A 26,241-nucleotide genomic window follows, 5' to 3' on the forward strand; every position below is an offset into this window, starting at 1 on the left:
TGAGCAATTTGCAAACTGGAACTTTTATCTTTTGTTAATTTACTTAAAAGTTATCTTGTGTTAAATCATATTACTATTGTCTTTTTAAGTGCTAGGACTTTAAAAATATTATATTTTCTAGAAATCTGGTGTAATAGAAGATCTCCATACTGTTGAGCGAGATAGAAACTGTTAATAAGGGGTGACTTCTAGTCAGGTGTTGACAGTCTACGTGAGTAAGGCAGCAAACGGTTGGAGTAAAGCTGCCACTGGCATTATGGAGTTTTAAATCATTTTGTAATTCAAGGAGGGGGTTATGGAGATACTTAAATGTTTTTCTGTAATGTATTGGGCAACATTTGCCATTTTTTCTGAAATTCTGTGGGATGAGGTTCAAGAATGCCTTGAGTATATTTGAATGCATTGAGTATGTTGAGTATATGAATTAAATTATGGGGGAGAAAATATGTACTAAGATAAGGAAAGAGCCAAGTAAAAATAGTGGCAGTGCTAATTAGCAAAGAAACAAAGTGAGAATGCTGGCTAAAATGTAAAGAAAATGTGGAGTTATCTCAGAAGATGTTATTGGGTGCTTCTGAAGATTGGTGTAAATGTGGATGAGAAATAAATTGCTGAAGATGAATGAGACCTAAAGCAGCACTTAAAGATCAGTTTAGAGGAAAAAATCTGCAACTTGTTATAAAAATGAAATATAAAAAAATGCAAAATGTATTTAAAATACAAAGGAGGAACTGCCCATTGGGATTAATTTTTTAAATATTAAAGACTTAGCATTGCATTTGCAACTGACAAGAAGTGAAATAGTAGACTAAAAGGAAAGTAATCAGTAGCTTCTTCCATATCAGTAATGATAAGTATCTAGCTAGTATACCTATAAGATGTTTAATAGGTGCTAAAGAAAACAAAAGGGGGAAAGATGATTAGAAAACAGAGTAAGTAATTGTAAGCACATAAGGACATCAAAATAGTGAGAGATGATTGCACGTTACATTCAGGATAGGAATAAAATACGTACTTACACACGTACACACATTATATATAGTATTTTAGCCAACTCTGCCATTCTCAGTTGATACTATTGCTGTGATGGTGAGATGTACACATCAGCAGTTAATCTTTTCTTATAGAAGGACATCCATTGATTGGTTTAATTTACAGCTGTAGTGTTCACTTATGTGCATGAATGTCTTTTATATAGCTTAAAATCATCTTGACTTTGCAGATTGTTTTTGGATAAAACAGAAACAATGTTTTGTCTAATGGACATGTAGGTCATTTCTGATATTAGCTGATATTAAGGTTATGACTCAGTATCATCGTACAAGGAATATCCTGATGTGAAATATTAATTTAACTTCCCTTTCCATTGCCAACTTCCTTCTTGGACTTGTAAGTCAAAAAAAAAAAAAAGGGGGGGTGGAGTGGGGAGAGAGATCTTGTCCCTCCCTCTTCTGCTGACCATAAGGTATGGAAAACATTGGATGAAGGAAAGAGTATTTAAGGAAGTACCACAGTCATGTTTTCATTTTCAGTGCTCCCCTTTCTATGCTTTTTAATCAAACAAATTGGCAGTACTCTACTGAGCCTGCTGTTTGTGAGGCAAGTTACAGCAGTGATTAAATTTAGAGAGCCTCTTGCAGCTGTACATGGCCACCAAATTCTACATGACCCAGACACTCCAGGGACAGAAGTTCATGTAGAGGGGAGATGCTTTGTCATCTGAAGCACCTGTGAGATAGTGGGTTGTGCTCTTTTTCTTTTTTCCTTTCCTTTTTTTTTTTTTTTTTTTTTTTTTAATAAAGGAAATATGACATTGACAGGTGTTTGGGCTGACTTTTGAGGAGTAAGTGAAAGAAAGATGAATTTGTGAAACAACCATAGGAACTTGCACTACTTTTAGGATGGTCTAGGAATCTGGACATAAATATTAATGAGCACAGAAAACTAGATTTTGATGGCAAATATCTAAAAGGTTTAATGCTCTTTTTTTTCTCCTGTTACATCAAAGCTATACAGAATTTCTTCATGTTTTGCATATAGCCTATTTAATAAGATTTTTCTTATGACTGTAAATCTCATTGTTGCTTATCTTATTGATGCAAAATAGTTGAAAGCAAGACCTGATGTGTAAGATCACAGAATAAGGTTGTGTGCCTGATTAACTTGGATGCCCTCATTCCAGATGAGACTTTCAAGGCTATCGTAAATAATAATAAAATTGAGTGTTGTTGGTAAGATGATTATTCATATGATTTTGCTAAAGGTGCCAAAATTCTCAAACACAAATTTTTACAGGAATATGCACACAAATTAGTATTATACTGAAAAAAATGTATAGAGACTGCGGATTGACTATGTTCCGTTTTAAAACGTAAACTTTGTGTAAATTGGGGGTGGTACAATATTATTATAGTTGACTTTATTCAAGCAATGCTTACAAAATACTAAAAAAAATTCATTTATGCCTGAAAAAATAAGCATAAATAAGCATTTTCATCTGCTTTTTAATTTCACTAGGTCTTCATTTGGTTAATAGGACAATTTTTTTCTAAGGATCCGGCAGGTAATGGAAGCTTTCAGATTCTGTTTTCTCCTCCTCCGCTGGCAAAACAAGACAAAAGTCAGTAAGAAAAGGCCATTGAAACAAATAAGGACAAGAAAATGCAGGTTAGAAGAAGGTGGTTAGGAAATCAAGCTCACTCCAGGAGAGGTGTTTTCCTACATCCTGATGTTGATTCTTTTCTCTGCTATTGCTGTTTTCCAAATTCTTATCTGCAAGCTCTTCCTGAGAGAATTTAAGTGCAGGAGTACCCTACTAGAAAGCTTGCTATTGTTGCAGTATGAAATCTTTGCTTAAATACATTAAAAAAAGAAAAAAATTAACTGTTTGGCTATTGAGAAGAAAAGCCAAAGAAGATGTGATGGAGTTGTAGTCATGATTGTTAAAGGTCATGAGCAAGGCAAGGTTTGTAGATAGAAGGCAATACTGTTTTTTATTAAAGAATCAATATACCTTCAGAAAAAATAGACAGACTTCTGATTGCAGAAATACATCCTCAGTTCTGAAACAGAAGTAGAGTATTTCAGTAATAAATATGTGAATTGGGGACATTTGGAAGGAGATTAATACAATCTGCAGGTGGTTTATTTTGCTGCCATAAAATTGTTATTTTTTAAAATATGAAATTCTGCTGACAACTTGCAAAAATGTAAGTTTCGTTTCATCTTAGGTTTATCTGACTTCAATATTACTTGATTTTTTTTTTTTTTGTATCTGCAGATGACTGAATTCTATCCTATTACAGCTTTTTACATTACATAGAATTCTGTAAAATAACTTTTTTGCTCAGAAATAGATTTTTTCTGAATGCATTAATTTAGTATTCCTGTTAAAAATGCATCCTTATTTGACATGCTAACAACTTCCAAGATTATATTGGAAAGAAAGTAAACTACACTTGCTTAGTAACTGTAACTATGGTGCCAGAAGATGGCACTCAAGAATATTTAACATATTTTAGGCTTTGTAGGATCAAATTTGTTCATATTGTCCTATGGTGACTTCTGTTTCATGCAGTTCTATGTGTTGCCTGTTAACACTGCTTTCAAATTTCTTGCCTAAATTTTCAAGTACTTCAGTGTTTTCAGTTTCGGTAGGAAGCCTAGAAGTTGGCTCATCTGAGTCCGCACGAAAATTGCAAAATTCTACACCTCTGTGTCTTAGATGAAGTTTAATCAGCTCCTTTGGAAGTACTTCATATCTGTGATTTAATAAAGCGTAATGGCCTGGAACTTGAAAGATAGGAGTAAATTGGAAATAATTGTTTATATGTTGATGAAAGATTTTAAAATAATGCAAGATAAAACCTTAAGCTGAATGGGAACAAATACCAAATCACAGAGGATTAATATTATTAGAATGAATTCTTTGTGCCTACCTTAGGCATGTGTTACAAGGGTACTGTCAGTAGTGTTCTTCATATTTTGAAAAATTGAACCAAACTTTCCTGTTATGCCTCCCTTCCCTTCTGGAAAGCACTAAAGATGAACGTAACAAAATAATAAAATATTCAAGAAGCTGTTATAATGCAAGTTATTGTAATACAGCCAGTAGCCGCCATTCTTACTACCTGTCCTAACAAAATCTGTAGCTACACTCAGGTGCTAAAACTTGTGACTGGAAACTGTGTATGTGACAGAATATTTGCTTCACTATACAAAATGACTGGTGTTAGAGAAGAGCTTGGTGTGTGCTTTTGTTTTTCTGTTAAAGCTAATAAATATTTGACCATGTCAGACTGAAAAAACGCCCTTCAGTATTGTTTGATCAGGAATGTTGTGATTGAATGAAGCAGAACCAGAGTTCTGTTGAAATAGTATTTTTTTTTTTGGGGGGGGGGGGGGGGGGCGGAGAATGAGTGTGTAAGAGAGGGAGAGAGATATATATGCCTGAGCAGGGAACTTGTATTCTAAGAATAACAAATTTATGAGGATTAGTTTTATGGGTATGCTTGGAAGGGGGGCACAGTAGTTGTCACTGAGGAAGTTGCCCTTCTAGTCTGTATTACTTACGGAAAGAGATTTTGCATAGTATATGTCCCATTAGCTGCTTGCTAGTGTTCTTTCCTTGGACCTTTTTGTGAAACAAATATGATTTTTTGGCCTAGAGTAGTTCTCTCACATGTTTTATACATGCATACATTGCACTTCAGGCTAAGAACCCAATCGGGGAAATTGTGAAGATGAGTTAGTTTTGAGAGTTTGGAAATAAGATCAAATTTCGGATCATTCCAGTTCCCACAAAACAGAATGCAGTGCAGGTAACTCAAGCCCCACACACATTGCCTTAGTGAAACAAATGCCGAAGTGACTTTATTAAGACTAATAAAACCTCAGGGTTGTTTTTCAGGGAGTTATTCAGTAGCTAACCATTCTAAGGTTTGCCCCATTCTGAGAATTAGCTGGATGTTCTGGGGCTTACAAACAGAAGGTGCCACACTGAATTTTTAGGTAAACTGAATGATACCCAGATATTTTGAAAGAGATTTTATTGATGCATTGGAAAGGAAATGGTTTTCTGTGATAGGCTAATAGTAAGGTCCACCCTCCGCCTCCTCAACACACCAATATTCATCTCTGGAGAGAAAAAAAACAAAGATAACTAGTTCTTAACTTTAAGATTTGTCTTTATCAAACTATGATTTTTTTTCATTGTGAATGATTTTTTTAATGTAGAAAGTCTGTTTATTATATTCCCATCTGTCTCATTTGCTTGACAATTGGAAATATAATATTTTTACATATTTCRTGTTAGTGTCTACAAAAGAGAGGAACAAATTTTCTTCTAAAGCAAAATACTTAAGTTACTATAATATACCTGTTATGTTGTATGTTCTCTTTAAGCTACTGTAAGAAATAGCGGTTGAATGAGAAATTGTATTCTGTTTTACTGTATTCAGCGAATAGAGAACTGTTCAGAACTGTATAAACAATTCAATCTTAGTCATTTAATATAAGTGGAGATTTAGAAGAAAGAGAAACCATCTCTGTGAACTTAACTTGCTCTCTTTGAATATTTGACAATTTCGACACTATAGGAAATACTTTGTTTTATTGAAGCTAATTTTGATTTTTATCCCTGCAAAATACTGTGAAATGAATAGTGAGTTCAAATAAGTAACTGATTTTGAAAAGCTTTTAGAATGTATTGAAGGCCTTTATATTTTATTTTACTGCTAGAAGGAATAAAAATGTAATTTTTCGTGTAAAAAAAGATTGTTTTTCATGGATTATTATTTAACCCTACCTGTAGTAGGGAGAGCTAATGAGGGGAAAAATGACTTGTCTCAAGCTGGTAGACAGTATATCTGGGCTAGCTCTATTTTAGTGCAGCTCAAATTCTAACATGAGAAAATTGCAGAAATTTACAATTCAAAGTATGTTTCATCAGGGAGAAATCCACAGATTGTTTTGACAGTCAGTTAGAAATTCAGCATGAAGATGGACGTCTCATGAAATTTGCAGCTGCTGATTGAATTTATATTTCCATAAAGGCCATCAACAGTAGCAGCCTGCAGGGAAGGTGGAGGGGGGGGGGGGAGGAAATGACAAAAACTGTGAGGCTAGCATTTTTCCTCAGCCTTAAAGTAGCAAATTACTTGTAATAAGGTCTTACACTGACCAGGATTAAAGAGAAATATAGGCAGCCAGAAGGGGATGATTTCTCAGTTTAATTGATTTGAACTAAAAATGTCTGAATTTGATATTTAAATATATGTTTAGTCATCTGTACAGTATGTAAAATGCAGCTACAAGTCAAAAGTGCCCTTAAACTGAAAAATAAGACTCTTGCTGGTAATTATAGAAGGTTTATCATACAGGTAATTTTATTTTATTAAAAATTCCCAGGGTAGGAAATGAGTGTTATGTGCAAAAATTTTTGCCTTTATTAAGGGGTAAAAATCTCATCTCTCTCCTGTGTGTGCTACTTCCATCTCATTCATATACATACTCTCATATCTCTCTGTGTATATAAGTGTTTGAGTATCAACTCTCATTAAGCTTATCATTTTAAAAAGTAAACATTCATTCACAAAAACAAGTTCACATTATCAAAATCATTGGTAAGAATGCCACTGAGACAAGGCATAATATCATAGAACAAGTTTATCTTTCATTTAGAATGTTTTGTATAATTGCTTATATTTCCATATTAGAAACTGGGGGAGTGGGGAAGGTTACGTATTTTTGAAGTTTTTCTGTTTTTGATAGAAACAGTGTCATTTTTATCATCCTTAGGAGACTGCAACTCCCTGATTGTCCATGTTTCAGAATGCCTGTGTATCCTAAGACTACTGGATAGTTGGACATTGAGGCATTTTCTTTCATCTCAGTGCACAGGAATTTATTCATGGAACCCCACCTACCTTGCAAGCAGCTATACCCGTAAAGTTGTATTCAGATGCCTTCTTGTTGTTAATGGTCTGTATCTGTGCCATCCTACGCTGTCRTTCTGTCATGTCTGCAAGTTAAGCAAGGCCAGCAAAAATATTGTTGAGCTCAGAGACCTAAATATTCCAGAAAAAAAGAGCGTTCTCTGTAGTGGGCATAATTTGTTTTGGTACCTTTTATTATATTAGCTATTTTAAGGTATCTCCAAATTGTATTTAATCTTTACATCTTGCATGCCAAATCTCCCTAAAAAAATACTGAAAATAATACTTGATGTCCTAAATGGCTGTGTGATTTCACTTACTTCAATGAAGAGTTGCACTTCAGTAAGATGAAACACAACTTGTGCATCTTGATTTAGTGCAGATGTTCAGAACAGTTGAGATATTTAAGAATAAAAGAGCTTGTGTGACATCTTAAATACATAGTCTTCATGTTTTTATATTTAGCTGCTCAAACTAGAGAAAGAAATTGGAATAAATTAGTTAGAATTCTGATGAAGTTAATCCAATAGCTTTGAAGTAGTGAGAATCTCTATGAAAATCCTTATTTCTGAGAGTACATTTCAGAGATTAGGTTGGTTAAGTGTAGTAAAGTAACTGTACTTTTGTTTTTTGCTTCTAAAAGTTAAAATAAAGTTGAGGTGTCTGCAAGTCTTTGAAGTACCTGGTGAAATTATTTGACTGTAGAGTTTATAAAAATCACAACTTGTTCTTTTAATGATCATAAACTCTGTATATCAAACCCTTAGCTTCTGGCTATCAGAAGCTATGAGAGTCCAAAAACCCTGCTATCCCAAGGCAATCTTTCATCTTTTTGATTCAATTACCAACATAAAGGCTTTCATGTAGAAACTTTTAGATGAAGTTACTGGCTACAAGAGGTGCAATTAGAACTTTAACTTCAAGCAGCACAATACTCTACAAAAATCAACAGGCCTGCAACTGAGAGTTTAAATACTGGATTGTGCTGTGAAAATGTAGACTTCAATATTTGCTGGTAACTAAACATTTAGAAAGTTTTTAAAGCTAGAGCTATGGAAGTAGAAAGCAAATAAATTGCTAAGTGGAGTGTGCATATTGCTTTTTGTGTGTACTTTTGTTTTCCTAATTTCCAAAGTGACAACGGAAACTTAGATTTGAGGAGAAGAATCTATTTGCAGGCTGACTCAGTGCAAAAAAACTTTGACTTTCAGATAGCTTTTAGTCCTGTTTACAGTCTATCCTTTTCCTGTTCTTAAGAGTTTGGAAAGCAGCTGCTATACCATGGCTTTTTAAAGGTTTGATGGRGTGTTTTTTTCTCCTTTTATATTTCTATTACTTTTCCTCTATCATCTACACTATTCTGAGCAAAACAAAAGCAGCTAAGATGTGATTCTTGCAGAATCAGCGTTGTTGGAAAACAGTTTTAAATAACTGTTTAACTTAAAGAAACAAACTTTTCAGGCAGGGGTTTAAAAGTCACCTAACAATGTAAAGTATGAATTAAATTAGGCAAAAATTTTCAGGTCTTGAAAGACAAATGATTTCACTTTATTAATGCCAATCTACTAATTTATTGTACTCTTTCATAAGTATTATTTGATTTCAGTAAGCAAGCACCAGTTCGTTTGCCTTTTTCTTTTTTCTTTGAGTGCTAATGAATTAAAAATTTCATTTCTCTATATAAAAGATGATATTTTGCAAACTACTGACTTTATGTGTTAAGAGCTATAGAGTTATGTACTAAGCTGAAAACAGCATTCTTTTAATCATGTATATTACTAATTATACTTTCAATCTATTTTCTATTTTTGAGACTTCAAAGATATGTGAAAAAGCAGACCACTGTAAGCAGACTTATTATTGTAAGTATAAACAAATTTGAAATCAAAGTGAAATACATCTGGGCACTTCCGCTCCCCCCAWATAACAACAAAAAAAACCCCAGGAAAAGTTACTGAATTTGAGTATCCACTGTTAAACTAATGAGTTGAAAATGCATTTAGGAAGTTGTTTCTAAACTAGTGTTCACCCTTGTTTAGATATCTCATTTTAAGTATATCTTTTTCAGTTCTCGTGTGCCTTAAGCTTAAATTAGGATACAAGAATAAGGTGGTGAAGGGTTTTTTTTTTCTTTTCTTTCTTTCTTTCTTTTTTTTTTTTTCTTGTAATCAGTCTACCCAGTTGAGGGTTAAATGCTGTAGAATAATTAGTATAAATTAGAAAGAATGGGACATATCTTCTGTTTATTGGAGCTGAGATACTAGCTTTAAATTGAGATGAATACCTGTGTCATAGTATTACAGATATGGAATTGTCTTTAAGCTCTTTTCAGCAATTTTTTTTTCTTATAGGCCAAAGTAAGGCATTTTTTGTTTATGGGATAAGGTAATCAAGTTCAGAGTGAGTTTATCATAGAATCAATAAGGTTGGAAGGGACCTTATCTGAGTAAATATTTATGCTTTTAAGTTGGAAATAACTGGTGATAATGAATACTTTTTTGAACTCACTGCTGCAATATGTACTTGCTGTATAATATCAGTATTCTGAAGCACAATTTATAATTTGTACATTTTTGTGATAGATTGAGTTGTCAGTTCAATGTACGTGCTTAGTTCTGGCAGTGTGTTTGCTCTTCTCTGCTTCTTACAATACCTTTTTTTTTTTCTTCTTTTTTCTGGCTTCAGTGTGATTCTTTAGAATTGGTTTGTCTCTGATAACATCCTCATAGGCAAGCTCAGGGAAGTGCAGGGTAGATGAGCAGTGAGATGGACTGAGAACTGGCAGCAAGGGAGAGCTCAGGGGGTTGTGATCAATGATGCAAAGTCTAGTTAGAGGTAGGAAGTGGTGTAACCCAGGGGTCGGTACTGGGTCCAGTCTTGTTCAACTTATTCCTCAATGACTGGATGAAGGGACAGCGTGCACCTGCAGCAAATTTGTGGATGATACAAAACTGGGAGGAATGGCTGGTACACTAGGAGAGAGAGTTGTGTGGAGAGGAACCTCATGAAGTTCAGCAACGGCAAGTGCAGAGTCCTGTACCCAGGGAGGAGTAACTCCATGCACCAGTACAGGCTGGGGACTGTCAAGCAGCTCTGCAGAGAAGGACCTGGGAGTGCTGGTGGATAAGTTGACATGAGCCAGCAATGTGCCCTCGTGGCCAAGATAGCCAATGGTCTCCTGGGGTGCATTAGGAAGAGAGTTGCTGGCAGGTCAAGGGAGGTGATCCTGCCCTTCTGGCTCAGCCCTGGTGAGGCCATATCTGGAGCACTGTGTCCAGTCCTGGGCCCCCCAGTATAAGAGAGATGGAGCTACTGGAGCAAGTCCAGCATAGGGCTACGAAGATGATTGGGAACAGGAGCATCTTTCATATCAGAAAAGGCTGCGAGAGCTGGGCCTGTTTATCCTGGAGAAGAGAAGGCTGAGGGGGGATCTTATGCACATTGATAAGTATCTGAAGGGAGGGTGTCAAGAGAATGGGACCAGACTCTTTTCACTGATGCCCAGCAACAGGACAAGAGGCAGCAGGTACAAACTGAAGTGCAGGAACTTCTGTCTGATCATGAGGAAAAACTTCTTTCCTGTGAGTGTGACTGATCACTGGAGCAGGTTGCCCATAGAGGTTATGGAGCCTCCTTCCTTGGAGATATTCAAATGCTGTATAGACAGRGCCCTGGGCAGCGTGCCCTAGGTGACCCTACTTGAGCAAGAGTGTTGGAGTAGGTGATCTCCAGATGTCCCTTCTAAACCATTCTGTGATTCTGTGAAAGCTTATTCTGAGCAGAAGGTCTGTCTTAGGAATTAAAAAGAAAAAGGAAAAAAAAAAAAAAAGAAAACACTTCAGGAGTATTTTGTATACAATATGAGTAAAATATTTGGATACAAAATTCAGTGAGATTGTTGTAAGACCCAGTTGTCAGTTCAGTGGTTGCAAAGCCCCTGCATGCACACTTAGCTTTAGTAGAATAACATTTGTCCTGTCTGTGTCTATGCCTTTGCAACCCTTCATATTGCTTTATCTGAGAGTTTAAGGGAAAAAGCAGTCACTGTTGGTGTCTTACCTACTTGCCTCGATTCTGATAGATTGTTTCATCACACACGTGGTGTAATTTTATAAAATAAATTGTATGGTAAAGGATTTTTTTGTTTGTTTGTTTTTATTTTGTTTTTTTGGGGGGAGTAAGATGAGACAAAGTGTTTTATAGCTGGTCAACCCTATCAGACTCTACCATTACCTACTTTTATTCAGTCTTTGTTAGGTATTTTATTCCATTTAAGGTGTACAATGTTTCTTCTGACTGCAGTCAGTCATGCTTAGTGGCTGTCTCTGCAAACACTTTGCTTGTTCCAGGGTCATACTATATTCACCTCTCCTGTACTATTAAAATTACTTCCACATCTCCCAGGAAAGAGCTCTTACTCCTTAAGACTGCTATCTGGCTTTGTCTTGTCTAGGAGGCTGTCCCTCTGAATGCATGTTAAACTGTTCCCTTTATCATCCTTCCTTTTGAAAATGGTATTTTGGTGGCCGTTGCCCCAGCTAAAGCAGTCAGTGAAAAGCAAGATAAACTGTTAAGGTCCCACAGGTAGTATTCTGTAAGGACCGCATCGTGTTACTTTAGGTTGGCTAATCTTGCTGTTCTTCACAAGTTGTGCCATTGTGGTGGCTCTGGCTGAAATGTATCAACTTTTCTACCTATGCACTGTAATGAAAAGCAAGTGCAATAAAATAGCAATATTAATATTTTTAATCCATCAACTACTGTATACAGAATTAGTTATAATTGTGTTCAGACCTTGTATATGACTGAATCTTCTTTGCAAATCTCAAAGCCATAATCCTTTTTAAAAATTTATTAAAACCTCCAAAAAAGAGAAATAGCATTAGCTCCTTTAGAGTGTATGTGTGCAGCTAACTATAATAATTGACTTTGTTCTGAAAAATGGAAATACTAAATGGTAGTTTGTAAATGATTTATAATTGAAATATAATTAATCATCCAAACCAGACTGTAACACTGCTGTGTTGGGTCATATTGCTTAATTGATGTTCTCCACAGCTGTAACTTTCTTTTCATTTCATTTACTATTCATGCACTTGCTGTCATTTGCCCATTTCTCTTCCCTGCATGACTGCYTTTTTGTTTATCTTCCTGCATTATGTTTTTATTTATAGAGTACAAGTGATTGTATACTTTTTATCTGCTTGCTAAATTCCCTTTATACATRCTAAATCCCCATTTTAAGCTGTTTTTCATACATTTACAGAAAACATTCAGTATTTCAGTCCCAGTTTTATTCACATTTTGACAGTAATTGGTAGAAAACTGTTTCTTGAATCCAATAGACCAAAACAACCAAAAAATGGTTGTGAGAAAGCTTCCACATGCCAGAGCACTGAGGATCCATCAGCTATTCAAGGAAGCGGCATTTGTACTAGTATTATTTAYACTTTTGTTGCAGACGAGAGCATAATGTTGTGTATTTCCAGTATGCTGCTTGTAGATTCATTTATGAAACAGTGGTTTTTGTGTAAAGGTGTAGTATCTATTAGGCTTAGTGCTATTTGATGAGGTAGAATGCACAAGGCTTTTCAAAGAACAAGAAACAGAAGACAGATTTCAGTAAATCTTACTGTGTTCCTGAGAGAGTTAGAGGACTAGAATGACAAGCAGAAATTTAGCAGGTAGTTTTAGATCCCATTGTTCACTGAGAGAACTTGCTTCTCAGACAAATTACAATAAAAGATATTTTTACTTCAGTTAACCACTTGCATCTCGGGTACAGCATGCTTTCAAAAAACCTAAAATTTATGTGAACCTCTATAAAATCCATGGGCTCTGGTCCCTAGTACAGCTACAGGTTCATCTTTTTATTAAGTTTCTGTCCTAAAAAGCAAAATATTACAGAATGGCCTTATCCATGTATTTCTGACATAGAYGTAGGTAAATACAAGTTGACCACTAACCAGTTCGTAACGTTTTGTCGCTTTCCCATTTTATTATAAGCCATTTAGTGTTGGAGAGGAAAACACAATTCTGGTATCCCTTCTAACTGATTTGTACGTCCTACAATGAAAGAAAAAAACTAAAAGAAAAATGGATTTTTTTTACCGTTTTCCAGAGAAGAATGAGAAATCGTCCTTATTTCTGAAATTAGAATGTTTAAACTCATTTGAGTTTTACATATAGAAAACATGAATCTGTACAGCTCAAGTAGAGGACAGTTTTCAGATACTTAAAATATAATGGCTAAGATCTGAAAAGAGCTTCAAAGCAGATACATTCCCTGGAAAGCTTTTGAGTTGAAATCCCAAGAGTACTTCAGTATGTTAGATATTACCTCCCATTGCTTTTACTGTAAATAATGACGCTAAAAAGATAGTGTGTATGTAGGGGTAACTATTAGCAGAGTATCTGGCATAAAAACTTTAGAAAGTGTAGTTTTGCATTAAAATTACCTAAACTAAGGATTTACACTTGAAACCATTGAAGCTATTTATTTTGCTCTGCTTGCACATTAGTTTATCAGATAGGGAATTTTGAAGCAATCTTTTTGCAACAGACCTGGGCCATGTTCAGAGCCTGGTCAGGTTTATGGTCATTCATATCAACAGAACAGACTCTAGATTTGATAGCCTATCTGTTCAACATACTTAGTAATTTTTTTTTTGAAGAAATGCTTATTGCATTATGTTATACAATAACGAGAAATGAGGAAATTATGTCATTTTGTGCTTTAAAGGTCAAATGAACTACTAGGTTCTTTTTAAATATACCTTCCCACCCCACAAAACCTTGGGATCTAGTCTATCACTGATTGATTGGCTGGGGTTTTTTTCCTTTTTTTTTCTTTTTTCCCATAGACCAAAGTAAAAAGTAGTGTTTTCAGTTAATGATTTACTCAAATAGATTATGCTCTAGAATTCTGATGTTGTTTGTAAAACAGAAATGTATTATTTAAATAAAACATTTATTGYAAAGTCTTTTAAACACCATGAACTTTACATAGCAAAGCTTGTTTTACCTTAGACAAAATACCTGTTTGTTCTTACATGAACAGTTAAGGGACATTTAAACACAGTTGCTATAATCCAGATGGAAACTGTTAAACTTCTGGCAATTTTACTTAGAACGTTACAGTCAGTCAGAAATATGATTGTAAATTAAAAAAGAGACTAGCCTGAAAGAAAAGCAAAACACATGTATATTAGCACTTTTTGAAATTCTTCACATTGCATTCATTAATTTAAAATTACTTCTTGGATAGTATTCCTGCTAACTTTTGCTTAATATTTGAATTCTTTGGAAAGATCATCTTAAAGCTTTCAAATCTAATAAGTGGTGAGCGCTTTCTGTAAGGGGCTAACCTTACTAATGGTGGTATGGTGCTATGTCTTACTGAGTAAACTGAATAGAGGGAGCAGAGTTTTAAGAGAACATGAGCTTCTGATTTCAATGAGGTCTTCAATTGCAGCTCTCTTTAGGAAAGTGGATAGTGAAATAGTTATGAACACTGTACGTTCTATAATTGTGCTACCATTCCTGTTGTTTTCCTCAGTAATTGATTGCATCATTATTAGAATGTCTGTTCTATCACCAGCTTCAGAAATTACAGCTTGATGGTGTATCAGTAAGTCTTCTAAGCTGGATTTTTTTTCTGCATTTTTGTTTTTTTGTTGTTCTGAGATTTCTTTCAGACAAGYTTTTGTATTAATTTGGTCACCCTAGTTTTCTGGATAGTTTATAGATGTATGCAAGACAGAGTTCTGAGAGCTAACAGCCTTCAAAAAATAGCATCAGCTTAAATAAAGGAGAGAGAAGGCATGTCATATGCAGGCATTTAAAAAACAGTAAAACTTCTGTTAATAAAATCTGTTAAGTACTATTTCTTTTTTTTTTAAAACTCCTTGTTCATACTTTAACAATAGTAAATACTTATTTGAACTCCTTGTTCTGTCTTCTCTCCTGTCATCCTACCCTAGTCCTTCCTAGCTGATYGTATAGTTTTGTTTTCCCAAAATTTCATTAAATCAGTTGTGTGTCTTTATTGTCAATGCTTTGGTTGAATAACTTTCATTTGAACGTTGCTATTATCTGTATTATGTGTTTTATGTTATTGTAACATTTATTGTGTTCTGGAAGGTTAATTAGGCAGTGAGACAGCACATATATATGTTGCCGTAGCCCATTCTTGGCAAGATGGGAAGGAACACACACATCAATGTGATGCAAGTTCAATCCAACTTTATTCCTTTGTCTGTCTAGCTTATATATATTTTCCAGCAAGCTCATGCGTCCACGCGCCTCGCAAAGCGTTTCTGTTAGTTGTCTAGCATTGTCCACGCGCATCTGCTCAGTTTCTAGTTGGCTGCTGTGTTGACTCCTTTTCTGGATGCACGTCCTGTGAGTGATCACAGGCGTCTGCTTATCTTTTTAATCCTCTTGCCCTCAAGGAATTCCTCCTTGRTGACCTTTGAACGGCTTGTTGCTTACTTCAGCTCTTCATGGTCCTGCAAGATAGCCAAGGCCCCGACAATGTGTGTTTATATGTATGTGTGGATATATATGTGTGTGTGTGTATATATACACACATACACATACGTATATAATACATCACTGGCTGGATGCATACATTGAAGCAATTAAGCAAAAATATGATTACTGTGGACTAACAACCTGTGTAGACTTTTTGGTTTGAGAGGAGAGGRAAAAAAACTGCAGTTTGTGGCAAACTGGAAAATGTTAATCTAAATAACCATTTTTATCTAGGAAGCAGAATCAATTGCAGCTTGTACACTATTGATGTCTTTGGTATCAGCTGTTAAAGATGGTCTTAAAAGCATGGTCTCTACAAGGGTCAGGTTTATTGGAGAGAGGTATATATAGGGGCACTATTATCAAAGTGGCTTACATCTTTTGAGGAAGCTGAAGGATGAGCTTGTTCTATATTAAGCAAAATACAGAATGTACTCATACAAAGCAGCAGAGTCCACTAATGGCAAAATCATTCTGGTTAGCAGATGAAAGATAAAAGTTGGTGTGTAGAATTGAAATGAATTAGTGTAATTCTGATTCTAAATAAGGCCTGATTGTTCTTCAGTGTTTACTTTTGGCTGTATTGGGGTAAATAAGGCARGATTGAGTTTGCCTTTTGCAAGACTGTTCTAAGTCTTTCTTACTTTATAGGAAACTGGCAACAATTTCTTGATCAGAGAGGATAAGGCATTCAATTTGCTTGTAGGCATACAGTACAATAGCAAACATAGTACTGAGCAGTTTTTCCTTTCCATATACCTGTACATAATTTCCCTGGACTATCTTTCTCAGAAATTGGCAAGATTGCCCATGTTTCAAGGAATAACTTAGGATCTTTCTTCTGAACATACAGTTTTTTGTTTTTATTTCCTCTCCAAATATTAACACATTATGATAGATCAATTGCCAGTTACTGAGTAGTTGTATACTAAACCTTATTTACAAAAACTTYATTATTTGACATTCGCCTGTAAGAAGAGCAGAATCTAGATTGCGTCAAGAAAAWTTGAATGGAATTATGTTTGTTAAATTGGTGTCCTGGGTTAAAATTTGGGACCCAATCAGGCTAACCAAATCATAGTGGTTTTGAAATACTATTAGCATTGGTCACTTTTACAAGGATGAGAACTTCTCCAGAGGATCCATCTTAGAAGCTTTTGAAGATTGTTTATGCATACAGGTCCATTTCACTGGGAAGCTGACAGTGGATACTGTCAAGGCATGAAAAGTTCTCATCAATGGAAATCTTCAAAGGAGTAGAGATGTCTTCTGGGATAGCATGAGATGTGCTGCTGTTATGCTAATATCCATTTCTAACAAAAGATGTATATTGTTGGGATATGTCTCTGGGAAAGCTAGCACTCTCTCCTCATTCAAATTTCACATTAAAAATTGACTTATTCTGTGGTGACTATAAGTGCCTCATCACAGTTAAAAACAAAACGTGAAGGGTGTTGAAGGGAAGTCTGTGGACTTCCCAGAGCATAAGTCTAGCCTTATCTATGTTAAACTRTTAAACTGTTGGGGTATGTTGACCAGAGGCTGCAATATAATGTAGAATATTTGTGCAAGTTTTACCTGCTTGATCAGGTATCTGGAAGTCTGACAAACTCCTCAGCTGAAGAAATTAGCAAAGCTCTCTATTTGCCGTGAATAGACTGTTTCCAGTAGGTAGATGAACTCACTTAAAACYGTCTTGGCTATCTTTAGCTTATATTATAACTTAAGCCTAATCTTAATCTTTTTGTACAATGTAAAATGCATTGTTAGCGGTATACAGGTAATATTTAATAGAGTATATTACAAAAAAATTGTTACCCAAGTGAATTCAACTAGACAAACTCTTTCCAGCTTTTTGAACATTAATTGTAAATGCTGTAGAGATTGATAGCTAAGTAAAAGTAGCTCTGTTACAGAGACCATGGGATAGTTGGAACTACAGAAAGTTAGTGCAGTTCATACTGAGTAGATACTAAGATGGTACAGCTATGACTACAGCATTGTCAAATGGCATTTTTTTTGAGAAGAGGCTTGTACTGCATGTGAGGGTTTTTCCTTTGATAGTATATGTTTCCAAACATGAAAGCATTCATCCATAGGACCTTCACATTCATCTGTACAGGACTTTCAATAGAAATCTGAAAAAAAAAATCTTCCCTTTGAGAAAAAGAATAATTAGTACTTGCAACCAACTCTATAAAGCCAATTGTACTGTTGATAAGATGTAAACATAAAAAGCGAAATCAAAGCATATGTGATTTGACTCCGAGTGTCACACTTCCAGCTTCTTTTGACTTGCTCATTCATCACTTGCCAAAGTTTAATATTGCTTGTTCTTATACTAGTGTAAAACTGGAAATCACTAATCCTGCTTCTCTTGAGGTTAGTGGAAACCAGAACCATAGAAAAAAGCAGCCTGTGGCCTTACTTGCTACTCTTAAAAACTGAAATTCATTTCTAATAAGACTTTATAAAGCATAAAGGCTTTTACCTGACTTCAAGTCTATGAATTATTAGAGAAAACATACTTACATATGTAAGTGATATCTATTGGGTGCGAATATTAAACTTTTCTAGTTTATTTGAGACCATATTTTTTTYYYYYYTTTTTTTTTCCTTTCTTTTTAACTAACATGAACAATTGAAAGTACTTAATTTGTCTCTTGGCAAAAATTAAGTTTATAGAAATCTGAGCTTTTTAAAAATAAAATTAGAATTCTTGGGGACAACTATTTATTTTAAAAGATGAACATTATTATTGTAGAAAATACACTGAACTCTGATTCCATTATGATATATGCTATGTTAGTGTGAACAAGTTTACTATTTTATGTTCTTAAATTGATATTGATTCCTGTTCTATTTATAAGGAGGAATTGTTAATTCATTGCAGTTCTGCAAACTTAATACGTAGATATGAACTCCACCAGTAAAGAGCTTTCAAGAAAAACTTTGAAAACAGAGTGAACTACTTAGTTTTGTGATTATTTATGATTATTTATGATTATCTTTATTTTTAGGACAGAGAACATGGTGAGGAAGTTCAGCTGGTACCCTTTCTTGATTATACCTCTTAGTAATTGAGGGCATCATCTTTTTCTTCTAGCAATGTGCTATTAATGTCCTTTTTACCACTAAGTTAACGTATTCTCCTTTGTTGAAAGGAGAAGTGGGCAATATCTTATGACCTTAATCACGTATCTTTTAACTGCAGTGGCCCAATAATTTACATTTACATTACACACATATGCACACACTTTTTTTAATGTCAAGAGTATGTACTCCATGTTCAGATTTGAAAATATATACTATCATGAGAATCTAGTAAGTTGTTTCTGTAGCAAAAAGATTAATGAATGACTTGATTATAGCCTGCAAATACCTACCTGAAACATACCTTTGATAGTAAGAGGTTCTTCATTCTGGGAGCCAAAGATGCCATGTCCAATGGCTCAAAGTTGAGTTTAGATAAAATCCAACCTGGAAAAACGTGCAGACTTCTAACAGTAAGGGTAATCATTTCTTTTGAAAGTGATGCTGTGGTTTATGAATCAGCATTATTTTACTTAAATTCTGTGATACGTATTTTAGATCAGACTCAGTTGCATTTCTGTCTGTATAACCTGTGGAAAATGCAGAGCTGTAATCATCAAACAGTGGAATTTGGACTTCATGGGGAGAGTCACCAATGAACAGGGTACTTCAGCTAAAATCTGTGCAAAGGAGGGATCTAAGCTTGCAGAAATTAAAGTTCACTTCAAAAATGGATTATTTTTCCCTTGTATCACAAAAGAACGTTTTCCAAAAAGAACAGCTGTGTGTCTTGCTCTGGAGGTGGTGGCTCACTCCTGCAGCCTGTGGAGCAGTAATCTAGTTTTTGTTCCCTTCAGAGGAGTAATTCATCTTCTGTTTCCTAGGAAGAATTGCTTATAGTTCGGTTGCTTTCCAGTTTAAGTACTGTTCCATATTGAGCAAAAGCTGCAATGTTGGTTGAGCTGTTACTAGACGACAGATAAGAAAGGTAGATGAATTCTGTGACCTAAAGATACTGCTGAAAAAAAATCTGGAAACCTTTTTCTTTCTACTATGTAAAATTGATGTTTTATTATTGATGATAAAGTAAYGTACTGTTAATGAATGAAGTACAATACCATCCCTTCAAAGTACATAGCACTCAGTAAATGGGTATGCTTTGAAATTATTTGCTTGTGTTTCGTTGCAAGGCTTACAGTAACTATGACAATCTGTTTTTCTTAAATTAATGACAACTGCATATTCTGTCTGTGAATTGTTTTGATTCTTTTTTCATAAGTAATCAATAAAGTATGTCTTCCCTGACCTCTTATCACCCAGATAGTGCAAGCTGGTAAGCCAAAAGAGAGTTCTAGGCTTGAGTCYGCTTGAGTGAGATTCGTTTGGTCTACATGGGAGTTATGAATTCTTGATGTAGTATGGTAGCTCATGTGCATGCAAGTGTGAGTGAGTGATGTCATTTCCATCTGACTGCAAAACATGCTGATATTTCTCAGCCGACGGGGATTCTTACTCAGTTCAGGTATCAAAAATTTTGAGTTTGCTGTTGATAGTCCGGTTTTTCTTCTCGCTGATAGTGTATGTCAGAGATTAACAGAGAAATCTCTTTCAAATAACAATTTTGCAAACACTGAAAATCAATTAGAGCTACTGGGCATCTTTAAAATTATATATTTTGTTTTATGAAATTGATCTTGGAAGATTTTTCATTGGGTCATAGAAAAGCACAGATTTGGGATTCATTTGCATCTAGAGAGTTCTTCAGTGGTTTTCTTGTAATGCAAATGTGGATATATCAGATTTAGTGACTGCAGGGGAAACAATGAGGACTTTTAGACTCTAAAAGAGGGGCTCTTCCTTAAAAGAAATTGAAAAGTTAGAATGTTATAACATCTACACATTTCTATAGCGAACCATGTTTTCACATGGAAATGTAACTTCATTTCTAGGCTTCATAGTTGATCCACAAACCTGCAAAAATCTAGAAAATAATCCATTAAGTCATTTGTTACCCCCTCATGTTCCATTTAGCATTTCCTTTGCTRGCTTCAGCTACCCCTTTTCTCCTGCTGGCAGACTGCCTATTTTTTGTTAAACACTTGTTTCCAGGCTTCATTTAAGTCATCACATTGACTTACAGACAGCCAGAGACAGAAAAGCTTGGGGAAAATATGTACAGTAGGAAAGTTTGTAAAAATAAAAATATGTAACTACACTATCACTTACTGAAAGATCTATCCAGTATTTAAATTTCTTTGCCATTTTTCTTAGCAATAACTCCTGCAAAGCTGCAAATCTAATCTACTTCAGTGTTTTGTGTAAGTTATATTGGATATGAGTATTCTATACATCTGTTCTGAAATAATCTGTTTTGTTTTATGAGTTATTGGATGTTATTCCTTGGATATGTTGTGTCCCAGTTTGACTCTTTTATCCAAAGATTTGGTGAATGAAAATGAGGTTACTTTTAAAACTGTAAATTGTGGCTCTTAAACTGCTATTTGCAATTGCTTTGTGTGTATAAACTTGTAAGTGAAGTTTCTTGAGCTGCAATAGCAAAGACTTTGGTGTTTATTTGAAACCATAGAAGTAAATTAATCATTATAAAGCAAAACTGTATCTCTAGTATGAAAAAACATCTCTGTAAAACGTAAAAGTTTTAAATTTAATCTAAAGAGGGTTCTGTGTGATCTTGAATAGAAAAATCTGTGTAAATTATTTGTTAGCAGGGGTGTGCCGGAAGAAACCTAGGGGACAAGGCAGATYAGACAGTTGAAGTTAGTGTCATATCACAAGTCTCATCATAAGTGCAGAGAGACTTAAAAGTCACCAGCATTACTATGTGATGATTCTTTTCTTTGGGAAATAATTTTCTGAGTTTGGCTTTAAACTCTCATTTGACTAGAGAATATGGGGATAACTTGTATGTATTTGCTGTAAAAGCTTGCAGCAGAATGAAAAGCATTGTATTTAGTTAAAAGTGTATTAGTTAAGAACATATTTTGTCTGGAAATGCATAAAAATATAGTATCAATCACATGGAGTAATAATAGGTAAAAAGGTATATTCCTTATTTTGCTTACGTCAGTTTACTTAGACTGTTTTTCTACCTACTCAGGACTAAAATTACAGACATTTTTTTTTAAACATGCTGAGCTAACAGCAACGTGTTGTGACWTTCCAAGAATGAAGCAGCATGTTAATTCTCAGAATTACATGGGTTCAGGCCAAATTAGATTTTCAGCTTTTCTGGAAATCTTATGCATGGAAAGAAAGAAACTCCATATTTTTGTTTTTTCTATTTGTTTTTTCAAAAAAGGGAAAAATTTGAGAAAGGGACATATCCATGATATTGTTGAAAATAAATTATTTAAAGCAAGTATATTAAGTATAATCAGTATATTGGAGTATACTAAGGTACTTTTATACCTATAAAACAAATGTAAATCACTTATCTTTCAACACTGACAAATACACCTAATCTTAGAGATGAAAGTATCCTACACTGTATTTTCTTTGCCTAATGGCATATATCTGAAACAAACAGTAACAATGTTAGACTTAGAAAAATCAGCAAAAAAATCAGAAAAATCGATGCTTTGCTTAAAAACCTACAAATAAAGCTTATTTCTAAAGAATGACAATTTCTATGCAAGTTCGTTGTTAAATACTTAACAAAGCAAAATAGTAAGAACCTTATTAGTCAGTTCATCTATTAATCAGATCAGTTTTAATTGGAATTTCTGACTACTATCTACTTTGAGATAAAATAACTTTTGTAAGTGAAGGCTGCAGGGGTAAATATTTAAAATATTTTTTAAAATCTGAAATATACACTTTTCTGCTCAATAGAATGATATCCAACAGCACCTCTGCCCTGTTCTGTCTTGCTGTGGGTGGAGTCTAAATCCAAATTCTTAACGCTGGTTCCAATTTTAATATATTGCATGCTCCCTGTCAGCTAGACCTCTAATAATTTTCATTCTACTTAAACACAGAAAATATTTAACTCGCATGGATGTGAGAAAAGGCTGGCATGCATAGAGTATTTGCCACTGATTTGAAGTGGTGTGGTCTGACCACGGGGCAAAACTCACCARTGAAATTTTGGTAGCAGGTTTCTGACTCAAACAGAATTTCTGATCTGTCACCAACAAGGGCATGAAATATATCTGAGTGAAGGAAAAAACAGCTGATGGAAGACTGCAGGACATCTCTTCAGAGAAACATCCTCATAGGGAGGGATAAGTAGGGTTGAAATGTRTTTGTCATTAATAATTGAAATCAACTGTAGAACATGCAAACTTTAACAAAAGCTACTAAAACAGATAGCATTTCAAATTATGATATCTGGATCATAATAACTTTCTCGGTATTTTAGTCCTTCATTTTTATCCTGTAGACATCATTTACACTTATGTTATTACAGTTCTTTCAAAATAGTAACATAATCTGCAATTTAAATAATTATTATATAAATGTATATATAATATGTGTATGTATATTTATAATTTTTTTTTATAGGACAAACTATTCCAGAGAGAAGATTTGTAGAGGCCGTAAATCAGCAAGCATATCAGTATGAGATGGGTGACTTTCCAATAGAATGGGAAGGTAAATCTTAAAGACTTTGGTTTTATTTCAAGATAACATTGCTGTTAAAAATATTGAATCAGAATTCAGTGCAATATCTGATTGTATGAAAAGGTTGTCTGTTGTTATTCATCCTCAATAATAGAGTTTAACAGCCTAGTTATTATGAATTCTTTAAGTAACCTCTTACAAACAGGATAAGTTATGTATATGGAATCAGTACTTAGTAGAAATGTAAACAGAGCCTGCATCACCATGACTTTATCCTATTAAATGTGAAAATATTTGTGCCTGAGGGGAATCTGATAGAATAACCAAAATTAAATGTGCTAAACTTCCTAATTATGCCTTTTTTGCAGTGTTAATTTGTAGGCTAGTTGAATTATTGGTGGCACGGTGACTGTGGATTTTTTTTTTTTTTTTTGATGGTAGTAGTTGGTTTTCTATGCTCTTCACTGCACCATGCTGTATGGAGTTGGAGAACCTGTTAATAATTAACTTTTTTTCCTGCTACTATTGATGAAAATTTTGCATAGAAAATTGAGGCATAGTAAGAAATTCAGGGGAGCTAGTGAAATTCCTGAACAGAACAAACTGCAGTAACTGAGCAGCCCTAGAAGAAAGAGAAAGGAAGCAGGGAGAAAGTGTATGTTGGTCCTGTCCTGAGGTTGTAGGAGCTTGAGCAAGTGTGGGGTTATGTAGAGTTTAAAATCCAGAGCTTTATAGGATAAGAAAGGAAGCCTTGAAATAATAGACATAGTTACCCCATCATGCACTGCGTGTTTTGGGGAGAATAATATCAAAACATCTTCCAGAATTGCTAGGTTTAAAACAAACAAAAGGAGATTAAAAAAAAAAAAAAAAAAAAGATGTAGTTAAATTGTAGAATTCCTTGGCATTGACTGTTCTGCATTCTAAAAGCTTACATGGGTTCAGAAAGTGGTTAAACCAACTCATGGAAGAAAAATACATCTCACATACAAACATCACTTTGATTTAATTTATCCATGAAATGCAAATTAATGGAGACTACTATGCACTTTGAGGAAATATCACAATGTCCTTGCTTTATCTCACTCCTCTCTCCTTGACACCTGTTGCTGGCCCCTGAAGGAGAGGATACTGAGCTAAGACAGAACTTTGGTCCCAGTATGTCCCTTCCTGTAGTCAGGAGAGAAATGTCAGATGTTCCTGTCTTGTATTTTGTCAGTGTATACTCCATTGATTCCTACAAGTTTTTGTGTGATGGGCCAAGGCTTCAATTAAAGGCTGAAAGCTTCTCAAAGCTATTTCAGCCCAACTAGCAGTATTTGCTATCTATGGGSAAAATATAGTATTAACAGCTTCAGTCTTACTGTCACAGCACACACGGTGGCTGGCAAGTGTTAATCTAGTTGCTCCTTGCTCTGTATCAGTCTGAGATAGCCATCTTCTGAAATCTGGTGCTTGAATGAAACAGCTACCTCATCCAGCCCTCTGAATATTACTTCCTCATCCAAAATTTCTCCAACTACTGCCAATTGTCGTACGTCTGTTCAACTGTCATGCAATCATTCTGCACCACAAACACTGAGAAACATATGTAAAGCCTCAAGTAACTGCTCTGCTCRTGAATGAGTTCTCATCTGAGACCTACTGCTGCCTTTTAAGAGTCAGAAAATGTGATCCAATAGTCTCTACCTGCATTTGGCTGAAATTAACAGAAATTAAGAAACAGGTGCAGCCAGATTGTGTATCAGATGTCTAAGCACTTTCACAAACTGTTCTAGRCAGACTGCTTCTTCCAGCATGCTGTATGGACCTATTATTAGGACTGCTTGAATTAGTGTGGCACTAATAAGCCTGCACTGTGTTTCCAGAAACCTTAGTGCAAATTGCTGCAATTGTGACAGTGTGATATGCAAAATTTGGAGAGTGTACAGCCATTTGGATGGATGCTTTTGGCAAGCACTAGTTCAGAGACCTTGAATCAAGGGTGAGGTACACTTCAGTATGGATTTGCCTAAAAAGATGCAGCTGCCAGACCTGAGATGCCCTTTGACAAGCCAAGGCATTGTATTTGGTTTCCTCKCTTGAAGAAGAAAACATGGTTGACTGTTCACATTTTTATTAGCTACGTTTACATTTTTAACACTTATTTCATCATCTTTATAACTGTAATTTTTTTCTTTATGATACTATCAACACTGAAAACAAAGAATTCATGGAGGCAAGGAAAATTTAAGTAATACAGATAGGTAACAACCTTTGGTTCTACAGAGTTTCTCAAGGGACAAGAAAAGATGCATGCTGCTTTTTCTGTGCATTACTTACATGCTAAACAGCAAATCTGTTTGTTTCTGACAAAATTATGGATTTTTATAAAAAAAATGTTTAGTACTAATTTAAATTAAAAAAATGCTTTAAATTATTGTTTAAAAAAAAAAAAAAAAAAAAAAAAGCCAGAACTGGTGCTTCTATTGTGTGTGTAAAGGCTGTTTGGAGAAATATTGTGCCTTTGCTGCATGTTGGAGTGTGAATTAAGGATGTGAAATGCTCTGAAGTTCATTACTTTTTTTTTTTTTTTTTNTTTTTTTTTTTTTCTTTTCTGGTTCCTGTAGATTGAGGATTTGTCTGTTAGCAAGAAATGGGAAAGAGTAGAATTCAAATAGTACCGTAGAAGCTGTTAGCTGAGTCAGGGGACACAGTTTAAAAAATGTTTTAGGCACGCTTTGTTAGAGGCTCATTGTAATTATGTCCCTACATTTTTCTCTTTAAGACTAGTGTAGGAGGGGAAATCTGATGTTACCAGAAGACCTCTGCTGAACTTTCATTCCATTATCTTCTGTCCAGTCTCTCCTGAAAAATTCCCAATAAAGTTTTCTTGTGGATGTATAGCATGTGCATGTGTATAGTTCATGCTGTTGTGGATACTGATTATACTAGCAAATAGATTGAGACTTTGCAGAAAGATTTCTAAAACTCTTGCTGTTTTCCCTGAACAGTAGAAGATGAATATAAGGTTAGAAGGCTCCATAATATTTGTTACTCAGTTTTCTCTTTTACTCTCAGAATTTTTTTGGATCCTCATTCTTAGTGTTCTAAATCCCAGCCGCTGGGTCCATGCCTTATACCTTCAGGCACCTTCTTAACAAATACTGCAGGT

At 34.8% G+C, this 26,241-nt stretch overlaps 1 protein-coding gene across 3 annotated transcripts in view; it reads left to right on the forward strand.

Annotated features, from left to right (window-relative positions):
* The window catches only part of NDUFAF2 (NADH:ubiquinone oxidoreductase complex assembly factor 2), a 65,867-nt gene that overhangs the window by 19,204 nt on the left and 20,422 nt on the right, over window positions 1-26,241 (forward strand). The window contains exons 1-2 of one of the 3 annotated variants that reach the window (XM_085322400.1): window positions 2,640-2,710; window positions 23,028-23,117. The exons of 1 other annotated variant lie outside the window; for it this stretch is intronic. In XM_085322400.1, coding sequence (XP_085178526.1) covers window positions 2,662-2,710; window positions 23,028-23,117 — 139 coding nt within the window. In that variant the 5' untranslated portion in view covers window positions 2,640-2,661. Of the gene's footprint in view, window positions 1-2,639; window positions 2,711-23,027; window positions 23,118-26,241 lie in introns of those variants that run through there. One more of the 3 variants, XM_085322399.1, reaches the window with a different exon arrangement.

Source organism: Rhea americana, unplaced genomic scaffold, assembly GCF_003343005.1.
Source record: "Rhea americana isolate MKP2758 unplaced genomic scaffold, rheAme1 scaffold_77, whole genome shotgun sequence".
Taxonomy (NCBI): domain Eukaryota; kingdom Metazoa; phylum Chordata; class Aves; order Rheiformes; family Rheidae; genus Rhea; species Rhea americana.